The sequence below is a fragment of the Bidens hawaiensis genome, unplaced genomic scaffold (genome assembly GCF_021521415.1).
Source record: "Bidens hawaiensis isolate Kalapana, Puna unplaced genomic scaffold, B.hawaiensis_p1.1 tig00053341_1, whole genome shotgun sequence".
NCBI lineage: Eukaryota > Viridiplantae > Streptophyta > Magnoliopsida > Asterales > Asteraceae > Bidens > Bidens hawaiensis.
Window position 1 is genome coordinate 85,869 of NW_027499615.1, and position 14,469 is coordinate 100,337.

Sequence of the window (14,469 nt, forward strand, 5' to 3'; positions counted from 1 at the left end):
GTTAGAACAACTTCGCCATAGGCGAAGTTGTAACAACTTCTGCCATAGGCGAAGTTAGAACAACTTCGCCTTAGGCGAAGTTATAACAACTTCGCCTACAGGCCCAAGCCCAAGCCCAAGCCCCGGGGGGACTTACAAGTGGTATCAGAGCCTTAGGCTCTTATGCTATGGTTCGAGATCTGCGTTTTGGTGTTTCTGGCACGTTTCTGATGCGTTTTTGGCCGAACAGCCGCCACAGGCGAAGTTATGGGGTTCAGGCGAAGTTGTCGCTTAAATTTTAGGGTTTAGGCGAAGTTATCAGTCAGGCGAAGTTGTGGACATGCGAAGTTATGGACAGGCGAAGTTAAGGAGGGGCGAAGTTGACTTTTAGGCGAAGTTGACTTTTAGGCGAAGTTAAAAAAAAAAAATTGTTTGGAGTTTTCGTCTGTATGGCCATGTGTACACGATTATTTTGAGACCTAAGACGTTGTTCCGTCAACGAGTGAAACTTGTTATCTCTTGGTCTTACGTGTCAACTCTGGATATGGAGTTGAGGTTGTGAATGGGATATTGATTGAAACTGGATATTGACATATATTTGGGTGTTTGTGGGCAATGAAATAGTTGTTGTTCGAGGTTGACCAACTGAAGAAAGTCAAATTGAACTGAAGGTTTTCGTCATTACTGGATTGCGGTCAGAGCATATTATTTATGTTATTTTTAAGGCGTTCGAGAATTGGATCCTGAAACGTGATGCTTATTTATTAAAGTGAAAATTCTGGAACAAGTTGGATTTAATCGGGAATTAAAGTGTTTATGTTCTTGATCGTTATCCCTGGTGATTGAAGATGCTTCGGATTAATTAATGGTCATGTGTGTTAGATTCTGTCAAGGTGGTTTTGTGATGAAATTGATCACTTGATGTTGAGTAGTTGAAGATTAAACCTTATCGTATGCCGACGTGTTGGTGAAGTTGTGGAGGGAGCCCAACTTCACGTGTTGGTGAAGTTAGAAGAACTTCACGTGTTGGTGAAGTCAGAAGACTCACGTGATTGGTTGAGATGATCAATTAGGCACGGGGATGCATGCATTTCAAAGACCTCAATCTATATAGTCGGAGAAGCTTACACTGAAGGGGAGATCTGATATGGAAGACGCTGGGTAATTGGTAGATTTGTGAAGCTACAAGACAGTTTCAGACACGGCTGGTTGAAGAGCAAACAGAAGATCATCAGTTAAGAGGGAGTCTGTTGGTGCATGTTTTGTAACAGATGATCTTTTGTGTTTGTTAGAATTGAGAGCAACGGTCAAAGGGGAGTCCGTTGGTGCATTTTGTGACCGTCGCTATGCAATTCTGTTCAGCAGAAACGAAGTACGAAGTTAGAACAACTTCGCCATAGGCGAAGTTGTAACAACTTCTGCCATAGGCGAAGTTAGAACAACTTTGCCTTAGGCGAAGTTATAACAACTTCGCCTACAGGCCCAAGCCCAAGCCCGCGAAGTTGTTTATATATATATGTGTGTGTCTTGTTTAGGTTTGGTTAATCCAGAAAGTTAGAGTGTTTTGTGATCAGTTTAATTGTCTAGAGAGAAACCGAGAGGGAGAGTCGTGTGGGACGGCCCGAGGTAGAGCTCACCTCGGGTCGGCCGTCATTTGTTTTCGTGTTTGGTATGTAACGAGTTATGATTATTATATGAAAGGATCTGCAGATGTGTTTATCTTATTCGTGTGTTTGTTCGTGTGTTTGTATGTGTGTAATCGTGTTCTTCGTCTTCTACACCAATAAACGAGTCTAGGAGGATTCCGCACTCCTAGACCTCATGCGGATCTCGTATCGATCGGCGATGCCCCGGGGGGACTTACAAAATCTTTTTGGAAAACTAAGAAAGATAAAATCAAAAAGGATCCTAAGACTATAAGGTTTGAGGATTCACCAAAAATAGTTTCAAAATTAAGAAAAGAAAAGTCCAAAATTGTCAAAACCAAGGAACAAGTTTTTTCTTGGGTTCCTAAAGAATATTCTTCATCAAGTGAGGCTGCACCAAGAAATAAATTGTTTTCAAGAAATAAATCAAGTTTGGTCAGTTTACGGTTGACCTTCCCGTGACAAAAATATCTCGAGAACCCATGTCCAATTAAACGCTTAGTGCATGCAGGGTCAAATAAGGAGGACTATCAATAGTATTCGGTACTTAGATAGTGATTGCACCCAGCATATGATAAGAGATAAACCCTTGTTATTTGACTTAACCATTCGATGGTGGATTCGAGTCTTTCGTAAGTGACATGGGGGGACAAACTTCAAGGAATGAGTAATATTTCATATGGTACTTTGTGCTTTAATAACGCCAATCTTGTTCAAATGGCTCAACCACAACTTGTCGAGCGTTTCTCAAACTCATCTCGTCCAACTAATTCTCTTAAGTGATGGATCCAGCATCAGCTAATGAGTTTTGATATCTCTTCAACTTTGTTATACAATATGATAATGCATGTTTAAGATAGTCCATCTGACAACAACTTTGCTTACCTTTTCACTAAATCCATCGATCATGTCCGATTCGAATTTCTGGTCGAATTGATCGTCATGATCAATTTTGATTAAAACAACCAATTGAATCTTTTGTATGTAAATTTGTAAATATTTTTCAAATATGTCACAAATTTAGATGGAGAAAATGAGTTAAGTTTAACTCATCAAAAAGATTTTATTTTTATCTTTAGAAAAACAAAAATTAGGTCATTTGACTTTCCAAAAATATTCTTTTCTTTTAAAAAAAAAAGAAAATTAGAAAATGTCTCAAAAATAATGTTTTCCTACTTAGGGAGCTCTCATTTGAGGGAGTCAGATAATTTTAAAATTACAAAATTTTGAGAAATTGATCCGGCCTTTGAAAAATGATAAGAAATTGTCTTTAATGATCCTAACACATGAAAATAGTAGATCAAAAGCCAGCAAGATCATTGCTTGATGTGTAGATAGGCTTGAGAAATGAGTAAGTGTCAGAGTGATATAAACTAAGTTATCCGTCTATGCTAGTGATTGTACGTTTATGAAGCAGTTGAATGACTCCACTTAAAGTCATATCAATAAAGGCAAAAATGTTATTAGTCAGTCATATACGTGCCCGTTAGTGATTGGTCACTATAAAACTGTTCTTGCTTTTTTATAAATATTGAAAATTAAAATAAAACACAGAAAAACTGCAAAGTGCTTAAAAGTCTTTAAAATCAACACAATGTTGATAATTAACAAACAAAAGGATATATTATAACCACTTGAGGTGGGGCAAACAAGTAAGTCCTAAACACCTTAAATGAAGGCATGTAAGTCTGAACTGCGTGGCAAGTAAGTCCATGGAATTAATGTTTGTAAAAGTTTGCAAAAATTTTAAATGTTCTTAAAATGTTTTAATCAATCATTAGGGGATCGGAGTCAATTCGAGGTGATCTGATGAACACAAACTATGCTCGACGTATGATGGAGTCTGTGATTTGGCAGATTAAATGAGGACCACACAAGTATTGTGCTTAATACATACCCTTAACATATCACGTTGACATCAAAATATTTGTTAAGTTTAAAATGGACAAAATATATCTGCAATCAACTTTGGATTCTTGGCATAATAATATTGAAATAGAAATGTGATATAGGACATTATCGAACAATGTGATTCCATGTTGCGGTCTTTCTCATAAAAATGCTTACGGCTTATGTTTATTATTTGCATTTTTCATAATATAAAATTACAAAACAATATGTATATATTTTTAATAATATTAAAATATATGAAAATGCCAAAAGGATTTTAAGTTTTTATTGTGTTCGTACATATTTTATTAAACCTTTGTTTTATTCAAATTCATGTGTTTTATTGTCAATGTCGTTTTTGCAAAGTTTGTTGGAAACCTGAGACTTAAACAAATCATTTGCAAGTTGATGGACTGAACTTGGTTTTTATAAAAAGTCATGATAAAATAAAAAAATTCTTAAACGTTCGTACAATTCTTCTTTGACCCTCGAGAGGGTCTGTGAATGAATGTTATTCGTTCTAAGTTTTGTGCGGTTGTATATGGACAGGCAAATCAACATTAAGTCTGCTTGGATGCAAAGATTGCGGTTATAGATGCTAAAACAATTAAAAGAAAACAGTTTGTTGTTGTAGAAGAAAGTGAGGGGGGGGGGGGGTAAAATATAGTTTGGAATTTGATATGTTAGTTTATAGGTTTATCGTTGTAAATACTCTTATGTCAGCCATGACTAGAGGCTTACTTAGCCGGTGTTGATTTAAACTATGAAATATACTTTTAAAAACAATGTTTATTTTGTTTGTGTTATGAGAAAGCATATTATAGTAGCATGCCGACACTGAATACAAATATCATACTTTTGAAATCATTGATTTTAAGAAATACAAAACTAATCTAATTGAATATTATTTCTTTATAATACATAAATTTCTACAGACATGAAGAATCCCATTGATATTGATGTGAGATTTTCCGACGTGTCCCATGAATGATTTTCATGTTTTAAAATGATAATATAAGGGGCCCTTAAATCATTAGATTCCAAATTCACAAAGTTAATTGGATTGATTGTCAACCTTACTCTAAGCTTGACCCCTTTGATAGATGTCTTTCATATCCTATAGTTGATCAACTTACTTATTATATTCTGATACACTGAAACCAACTCTTTGTTATATTTTATGAGCACCCTTGAGTCAAGAGAACCACAAAACTCTCCACCATCAGAATTTTGGCACCTATGTAATTTTATTTTTTGATTTGAGAGAATCAATCCTTTCAGGGATGAACGGTAAAGGGGTCTTATAGAATGGTACCTTGGTCGCGAGGAACCTTGTTCCCTTATAAGCATTTTGTGAGTCCTGTGGACAAATTGTAAAGGCCATTGGCTTTGTGGCTAGCCAACAGTTGTATAAGTAGGTTATGGGCATGGTAGCAATGAGCCGACGACTATCGGTATGGAGTGATGACGATCATTCATTTTATGTATGTTATGTTATGTACAGATTTAGATATTAAAATGTTTTGACTTATGATGTGTGGTTTAAGTATGTATTGTGATATGCGTTCATTAATTTTTCATGTTAAAGTTGCGTAATGATGTAAATGTTATTTGTATATTAAGGTCCCCTTTCAACGGTTTGTGAAATTACACACCGAAGCTAATTTTTAGTATGCATATCATATTAAAATGTATTGGTTCCTTAACTAGTAAGTTTAAGAAACAATTCTGAAAGTTATTTTAGCCCCTTCATTTCACTACGTAGAAAAATCCTTTATATATATATATATATATATATATATATATATATATATTGAGTATTAAATCATGAAATGACGTATACGGTGCAAATACATGACCGTTAGATGTATACAATAATATTATTGATAAAACTAGAACAATGATTGTGTTAACTTTTAGTTTTGTTTTACTATAACATAATAAAGAAGGGGGTGATGGTCATTTAGATTATATAGCATTAAGATCTTGTCATGTTCTTTTGGCCACTTTCATGTGTGGGTTCATTCGAGTAGTTGGTATGGTTTTTATATCCTAAAAGGCAAATTAGACAAGAATAATGATGACAAAAGATCATTATTGCATTATGAGATATCTATATATAGTAATGATAATATTTTATGTACTTTAAGTTAACCAACATGTTAACTAATGAAACAAACAAACATACTCGGTGTAATCCTACCGAGAGCAAAGATATAGAGTGGTCTAGAAAGCATGTTAACTAATCAATTACGACAATATATAGAAACCGATTATGCAAACTGGAACCAAGACCCAACCCGAAACCAAACAGTAAAACAAGAACCAGCTAGGAATCTAAGTTAACTATTAGTTTGGGACCGGTTTATAGTTTCAGAGTAGGAACCAATTTAGAATCAGTATGTATGTACTTATGTATAAACCCTAAATAAGTAGGACTATGTATTTAAATGCTCATAGTTATGAATGATATCCAAACATATATATATGTATATATTGCATAAATTATATATGTAATTTAGCCTTTTAAATGTTATATATTCTAAAAGATATCAAAAACTTAGACATGTAAACCACTAACTTGTTCTAATAATAAAGGTGTATAGCCTTCAATTAAATAGTTGTTTCTGATCTCACATAAAACATTAGGAAAAATAGTGAGGAAAAAAATTAGTTGTTAAGAATAAAAGGGTGTAAAAATGTAATTGTAATACAATAATTTAAGCACTATATATAATAACTATTATGTTCAACCACAATTATATTATGTTATATAAATATTAATTTAATACTGATTTTACATATATTTTTTTTCATTATAAAGAAAAGCTAATTCTAAACATTGATACGCTATTAGTTGGGGGACAAGAAATAAAAATCAATAATTAATTTTCAAGAAAAAGGTATAAGTGTATAACCGTATAAACTTCTTTTGGGCCCTACCTCTCCGTCTAAAGACGTTGATGTATTGATGATCTTGTATTGTAGTATTTTTACATCATGTGTTATATCTTATGATTATATCTAGTGAGTGTAAGTTATATTATTTTTAATATTATAATACTTATTAAACAAAACTAAATCATAATAATATTAAAAAGAAAAAAATCTCCATGTTATGATATATTTTTTTAAAAAGTAAAGTATATAAAAGTTACTTCATTGTAAAAAGACGATCAAACTATTGGTTTACCTGCCACAAATCACCGTGGTTACTAAGTTTTAATTAATTACAAAATTGTCACCGCGTAAATTTTAATAAACTAGTTTAAATAAAACTCATTTTGCTTTTGAAGTCCTCTTAAACGATTAACTTTTTTTTTAACGGCTAAACTACTTCTAAAACTACCTAACCTGACTACAGAGACGATTAACTGTATATAGGATTTAGCAAGTATATTGACCGACCCATCTCCTGTTAATATATTTACCAAAGAAATTAAACTATTGTACATTAGGTCGCACGGTCACACTGTAAAAGGTTATCCAGAGCTTAACTCAAAGGACAAAGGTACAATATCTTATAGAAATGGCTCTTCAGATTCCACCCAAAAGCCAGTGTCAACACAATCCATTAGTTGCCATGATGACGGATAATATGCGAAATCATCATTAACGAAAGAAAGATCCGGCAAGTGAAAAAAAGTATCATCATCATTATCTTCTATAGATTGTGAGGCCACTGATTCTTGTGTGTTATCTGTTGATGAAGATGACAATGATGATGACAAATTGTTTGATGAATCTTGGCTAGGTGGTTCGGCTTCGTCACCAAATAAGGCGGCTGCCTTTGCAGCCGCTTCTTGTATGTTTTTTGGTGATGTGGTGGCTGGCTGTGGAAATAGATGCACCATGTCTGGGAAATTAAGGAATGCAGAAGGACCTTTTACCGCGATAGCTGCCACATCATGGGCTCGAGCCGCCATCTCGGCTGTTGAGAATGTTCCTAGCCATATTCTTGATTTTTTCCTAGGCTCACGAATTTCGGACACCCATTTGCCCCAACTTCTCATTCGTACACCGCGATATGTTGGATGGCGTTCGTCATTGGATCGCTTTGTTCCTTTTCGATGAATGGTGGTGGCGGCAGCGACGGTGGTGGTGGTAGTTACTTGGCCTTCATGTTCCATGTTAGTGTGTTGTTGTTTATAATAATAGTTGTGGTTGCCAGCAAAAAAGGATTAATGTTGTTGAATGGTGGAACATAGAGTTAAGATGTAAATGAATGAGTGGATTTGAATTTGATTCAAGCATAAAATGATGAAATTGGTTTAAATAAGGAAAAGTTATTAGGCCTACATGAGGCATCTTATTCTTCTAGCATTAGTTGTAAAAATGGATAAATAGAAAAAGATGTCGGATAGGATTGGCTTGATTTGTTAATAGTTTTATTTTAATATATGTATGAAAATGGAAATACTTTGTATTATACAAACAATATTAATAAAGAAAAATTATTCATATGTTTCAAACATGTGAGAAAACTCCTTTTTGTACATTAAATTTCTTAAACTTGTAAAGATACAGGAAAAAAAAAAAGAAAGAAAAAAAAATCTCACATGGTGTATTAAAATCTTGAAGATGTCTAAAATGCATTAGTCATGCATTTACTTAATGAAAATGATAAAATATAATATAATAGGTTGTTTACTTTTTTTCTTAAAATGGTAAAAATAAGATTATATATTATATATATTGCAGAAAGAATTTAAATCTGTTTTAAATTTTAATATGTCATTATTTTATATGTTTTTTATGATATTTGTCTTATCTTAGTCTACTTGTGTCTATAAAACTAAAAATATATCAACTTATGTGACATTCATCATCATCATCATCGTACTCAGTATATCCCACCAATAGTAATGCTATGGTAGGGTCTGAGGAGGGTAAGATGTAGACAGCCTTATCTCTATCCCATAGGGATAGAGAGGCTGCTTCCGGTGAGACCCCCGGCTCGATAGTAGTTTTACATCAAGCCTTGGACATAAGGCACATAGCACTCAATCATCGGGACACCGGCTGATTGGTGTATGTGCCCTTGTCTTTCGGCTATCAACGCCACCACATGATGCCTGATTAACCTTCCGCCACTTTTAACGTTATTTTCACGAGATTAGTAAAATAACGTCAAAATTAGTGCAATTTTACTTTTGCCCACCCGAGGGTTCACACATATATACATTATATGCGCGCACCGCAAGCAGGGCGTTAAGAAAAAAACATGTTGATATATTTAATTATATTTTCTAGATCCTTGTAATTTTTTTGGTGAGCATTTTTGTCATATATGTATACCTTGATTGCAAGCCACTAGTTCACACAATTCATGTGATTTTACAGTTATTGGTCTCTTGCATAATAATGGTGGGCTCATACAATGATGTGTTTTTCCAAGATATTTGGTTTTAATGATACTTTTGTTATTATTTATTTTGAATATAAAATCATGTAATCATTTTATTAATTAATATAGTGCTTGATTGATTTTAGGTCGTATTTTGTTGGTTATTGCTTGATATTATATAAGATTAATATATTCCTAATTCATCCACACCCAAAATGAACCATTTTATGCTTTTGATTATTCATATACACCTCTTTATTTTTCTTGCAATAATATTGCTCTAAGACATTTTTTTTCATAAATGTTGTACTATAACTCTATAAGGTTATTTCATTGCCACCCATAACTACCTTTGCGAGCATTTACCATACGTCTTCTAGGGAAACGGTTTTCAGTAGCTAAGGGTTTGTATAAACGATTGCCTTTAGTACTTGTTAACTGAAGCAAGAGAAATACAATAAGGTGGTTATACGGTTAGGTTAAGCTATAACTAGTCTTTTATAGTCTCACAATTATTCACCTAAAATGGATTTTATATTAAGCGCATTTTCCATACGTCTTCTAGGGAAACGATTTTGAGTAGCTAAGGGTTTCTATAAACGCTTGCCTTTAATACTTGTTAATGGAAGCAAGATAAATACAGTTAGGTGGTTATACGGTTAGGTTAAGCAATAACTAGTCTTTTATTGTCACACGATTATTCACCTATAATGGATTTCATATTAAGTGCCCTACACGCCTTCCTCAGCAAACATGAGTCTTGAATTTGAGTTAGCTATAACACTTGAAATAAACTTGAAACAACTTCTGAAATTGCTTGTCATTCAAGATTGTAACAAGCACCGCTACACGATGGAAGCTAAGACACACTATTACGGGATGGGAAAACGTCGATTCTGAAATTGCTTCACTCAAGATTGTAACAAACACTACTACATGATGGAAGCTAATACATTGTGACATATTACAGGATAGAAAAACGTCTAAAGTTAAATTAGGAAATTTATTTTTATTTCATTTGTTAGAAATTAATGAATCACACCATCTCAATTCCCATTTCTAAGAGAAGAATAGACACTTATGGGTATTACCTATGCACCAGTCAATTATGTATTGCCACCTCATTTTTACCTTTAATTACCCACAAACCACAAAGTTACTGGCAACACCTACCCACAAATTCATTTTAATTCTTCAATGGTCAACAATGAATCAATTTTGTGTGGCAAACATTTGCCATAAAATGAAGCCATGCACACCTTACCCACATGAGGTGGGGTGGTGTTACCACGTGAGTTGCAAGCCATACACCCTACCCATATGGGTGCCCCTCCCCTCTAATATCACTCAATTTTGCTTTACCTATATTAACCAGAGTTGGAATTTTAATGTAATATTAACAAATTATTAAGTCATTTAATAGCACATTTATTTAATTTAATGGAGTGGTTAGATATTCTTTCTATTCTTTATAAAAGGATGAGAAAAATATACAAGAAAATGGTTTCATTAGCATTTAATCCTTTTGATTCACTTTGAACGTAGACAAAATATACATGAAATTAGAGGACCTGACCCAACGATTCCTACCCGGAATCAAACCCTACCCACGGGTATAGACCGGGCTTGGGTTTCTTCCCAGAACTATACTTGGAACCGGAATCAACCCAGACTCAGTGGAACTGTTTCTACCATTACTCGGTCAATACCCAACCCAACCTTATCCGAAACCAAAAAAAAACCCAATGAAACTGATCAAAACCCAACTATATCCAGAATCGGTTCGGTTCCTACCCCGACCTAGTTTTGACTTTTGCTGATCATACAGGAACCGATTCCAACCAGTTCCGGTTCCTGAAATTACCCGGTTTGTGCACCTCAACATAAAATAGTAGTAATAAACACACCCAAATTATGTAAACCAAAATTGCAAACCAAACCAAAACAAACATATCAATATCATAAGCATAAATCAAATATAGCAAAAAAAACCCAACAAAACAAAACCGAGTTAACACTCAAATTCTCAAAATAACATATTACTAAAATCAAACATATCTCTACCATTTATAAAATATAAAATAGGAAATTACTGCTGGTTACAACCAACACGCGGCCCTGCGTCCTCATCATCGTCCTCATCATCATAAGCTTCTTGGCGTCTCTGATGCTCTTTCCTTCTCATTTCTTCTTCCATGTTTACATCATGTAAAATGGTTTCTTCACAGTCATCAACAGACATGTCGGATGAACTTGTGTTGGCCCCACCCGATGGTAAGATGGTCTCGAGTGTCTTGCATTTTTCAGGGGTCAAGAACCCTGTGTCAGGAAAGGCGACATTGAAATGGATCACGAGCTTACCCTTCATGAATGGCCTCTGCCATTGTGGCATTCCCTCATCGTTGATTCCTTTGTATTGATCTGTAATTGTAAAACAGGATAAGAAACAATGGTCAAACTTAAAAAGTCAAACCTATATACATATCATAATCTTCAAAACTCTTCAGCTCAAAATTCAGATCATTTAAAAGAAAAAAAAAAGAAAAGGGTCTCAGAATCACAAAAGTTGAAAATGCAAAAAAAATAATGATAATAATAATAATAATTGAACTTTTGACTGTTTGACCATAAAAGTCAAATATATACACACAAGTGATTATTCTCACTCTTTAGCCTCAAAATTCAAATCTTTTTAAGAGAATAAAGAACGAAAGAATTTTAAAAAACAGTCTCAGAATCGCAAAAGTTAAAAACGCAAGAAAACGTCTTAATTTCTGTACTGTTTGACCATAAAAGTCAAATCTATACACAAAGCATAATCTCAAAACTCTTCAGCCTCAAAATTCAAATCATTTCAGAATAATAAATAAACTCATAAAAAAGGGTCTGTGAATGTGAATCCCAATAATTTCTGTATTAACTAGCCTCAAAATTTAAATAATTTTGAAAAAAAAATAATATAAAAATTTTTAAAAACAGGTTTCTGTATATCAAAAATTCATTTTTTTGTAAAGCTTTGATTTCTAAACTGTTTGACCATAAAAGGCAACTATGTGGCAAAAAGAAGTAAATAATGAATATTAAAAAAAAGGGTTCTAATAATATTCTTGTACCAGGTTTGATGACTTCTCCAGGATTTGTTTTAATAAGAAGCTGCCTGCCATCAAGATGAGTAAGAACGAAACAAAACCCGCAAAGAGCTTCAGTTAAACTGATATTATGTTCCACATAAAGATCGTCTTGCTTTCGTTTGAACTTCGGGTGTTCTTTCAATTGCAGTATGAAAATAATATCTCCTGTAACAGTATCAGGCTGCAAAATAGATAAAATATCAGTTAAAGTCAACCTCTACAAATCCGAACATTAAAAATCCTTGAAATTACGTGATAAAAACGTTGAAACAATGTCAGTAACGATCTAAATATACTTACAGCTTCATCAGCTTGACCATCAAACACAATCTTTTGACCGTTTTGCATTCCCTTTTCGACATGAACTTCGAGCACCTTCTTCTCCTGTGTAACCTTCTTTCCTTTGCACTGTTGGCATCGGTCTCTCTCATTGATCGATTCGCCTGTTTAATATAAGATAATTTCAAGATATTTACGAGTGTAGAAAAATAAATATTTTGCATAAAAAAAATAAAGGTGATAGAAATACCGGATCCTCGGCATTCAGGGCAGACGTGTTGCATTTGTTGGATCATTCCCGGGGCGATTTGACGGGTTGTGACCCGCATACCAGTACCTTGGCATCCGTAACACCTTGATGATGCACCGCTCTTTGAACCTTTCCTGATATATTAAATGAATTATTAATATTTTATTATTACATCGAATGCATGCAATAGTTTCTTCGTTTGAATTTTGCTCAAGATGACAAAATAGTCATATGTGTAATTTGTTCCGAGTCAAAACCGATAGAATTTAAGGATTAATCAAGTGGACCTGCCAATGCCACCTTAGAGCTCAAAGTTCATTCAGAAAAAGCTAGAAAAACGCTCCCTGGAATTGGCTCAGTTTGAGCTGGCTTGGTTTGTAAACAAGCCGAGCCCGAGCTAGGTGGCTCGCTTGTTAGCTCGGTTCAGTTTACCTCACTCGTTAGCTAGCTCAGTTGAACTTATTTTACATATATTTTTAGAACTATTGAATGTAAGTTGAACTACGGAACATGAAAGATCTTTATTAAAATTCCTTTTTAAAACCGACATAAGCTCGAGTTCAAATTTTCAGCTCGGTTTCAAAACCAAGCCAAGCCAGCTCGGTTTAAAGTCAAGCCTAGCACAAGCTAGCCTGGCTTGGCTCGTGAACAACACCTCGTCCTGCCGCATTAATATTATTCAAAATACTTTTGGCTGGTTTGACTGGTTTCCGTCTTAAATAATTGTTTATTTTATCCATTTGCTTAATTTTTTAACTGATGATAAAGAAGTATTTGTAGCATACCCTTTGCACTTCTTGCATAATATATTCCTTGACAGCGAGAGTTTCTTTGTAGTGCCGTTATAAACATCCTCTAAAGAAACCTTAAGAACTTGTTTTACATCTTCTCCGTGTTTCTTCCGAGTCCTTGAACTTCCACCGCCTGAATAGAAAAACATTCGGGTAATGATTAGCGAGTGAAAATTTTATTTCAGTAAAGAACTTAGATAAAGAAGGGTTAAAAGGAACTCTTACCACCAAAACCACCTCCAAAACCGCCACCAAATAACTGCTCAAAGACATCAAACGGGTTACCAGAGGAGCCGCCACCACCGCCCATGCCCTCTTTCAAGGCATCTTCACCATACTGATCATAAATTTCTCGTTTTTCGGGATCACTGAGAACTTCATATGCTTGAGATAGTTCTTTGAACTGAAAAAAAAAACACATGAGTTTAGAAATAAAACCACTTTCGTATTCCTATTTGTTACAAAAACAAAAATGGCATTTAAATTATTAATATTCACCTTCTCGGGGTCTCCACCTTTGTCAGGATGATTCTTTATGGCGGATTTACGGTACGCCTTCTTTAGTTCATCTGGAGTTGCGGATTGTGGAACACCGAGAATTTCATAGTACTTTGAATTGTCACTTTTCTTAGGAACGCGCTCCGAACATGATGAAGGTTTACAAAACTGCATCGATAAGATAACGTAAGTAAATGTAACATGTTTTTTTATCTTATTAGGAGTTAACAAGCAGAGCCCCATCTATAAAATTCATAAAGCATAAATATAACCAACAAAAAATTAATAACAAGCGACGAATTCAAACAAAGGCCCTTCAAATTCACGAAACAAACACGCAACTACTAGGGGTGACCAGAAACCAAAAAATCAGAGCTGAAACAAAAACCGACGGGTTGATTTTATGTTCATATAAAACCAAACTTACGATTCGGTTTTGATTTTGCGTGTAACAAAAACCGAAAAGACCAAACCAGACCGAATTTATAGATAACTATTTTTTATATTTTATTCTAAGTAATTTATAGGAAATTAACGAATGTATAGCTCGCGTATTCAAGCCAAAATATATAATAACCAATTAGTTATAAATTAAAATATGATTCAGGCCCAAATTCATTATTACGCGTCAAGAAAGTTCTAGGCCCAAAATTTTCAA

The 14,469-nt window shown here is 34.2% G+C and overlaps 1 protein-coding gene and 1 pseudogene across 1 annotated transcript; both read right to left on the reverse strand.

Annotated features, from left to right (window-relative positions):
* Positions 1-7,036: 7,036 nt before the first annotated feature.
* LOC143600092 (ethylene-responsive transcription factor ERF034 pseudogene) lies at positions 7,037-7,721 on the reverse strand (annotated as a pseudogene).
* A 3,099-nt stretch (positions 7,722-10,820) lies between these two features.
* LOC143600093 (dnaJ protein homolog 2-like) lies at positions 10,821-13,985 on the reverse strand. Its single transcript, XM_077077876.1, has 7 exons — positions 13,812-13,985; positions 13,539-13,716; positions 13,308-13,446; positions 12,523-12,656; positions 12,294-12,436; positions 11,976-12,174; positions 10,821-11,283 (listed from the first exon to the last, which is right to left on the reverse strand). Exons 1-7 carry the CDS (start codon positions 13,983-13,985, stop codon positions 10,952-10,954), a joined length of 1,299 nt encoding a protein of 432 aa, XP_076933991.1. The 3' UTR covers positions 10,821-10,951.
* Between the last annotated feature and the right edge of the window lie 484 nt (positions 13,986-14,469).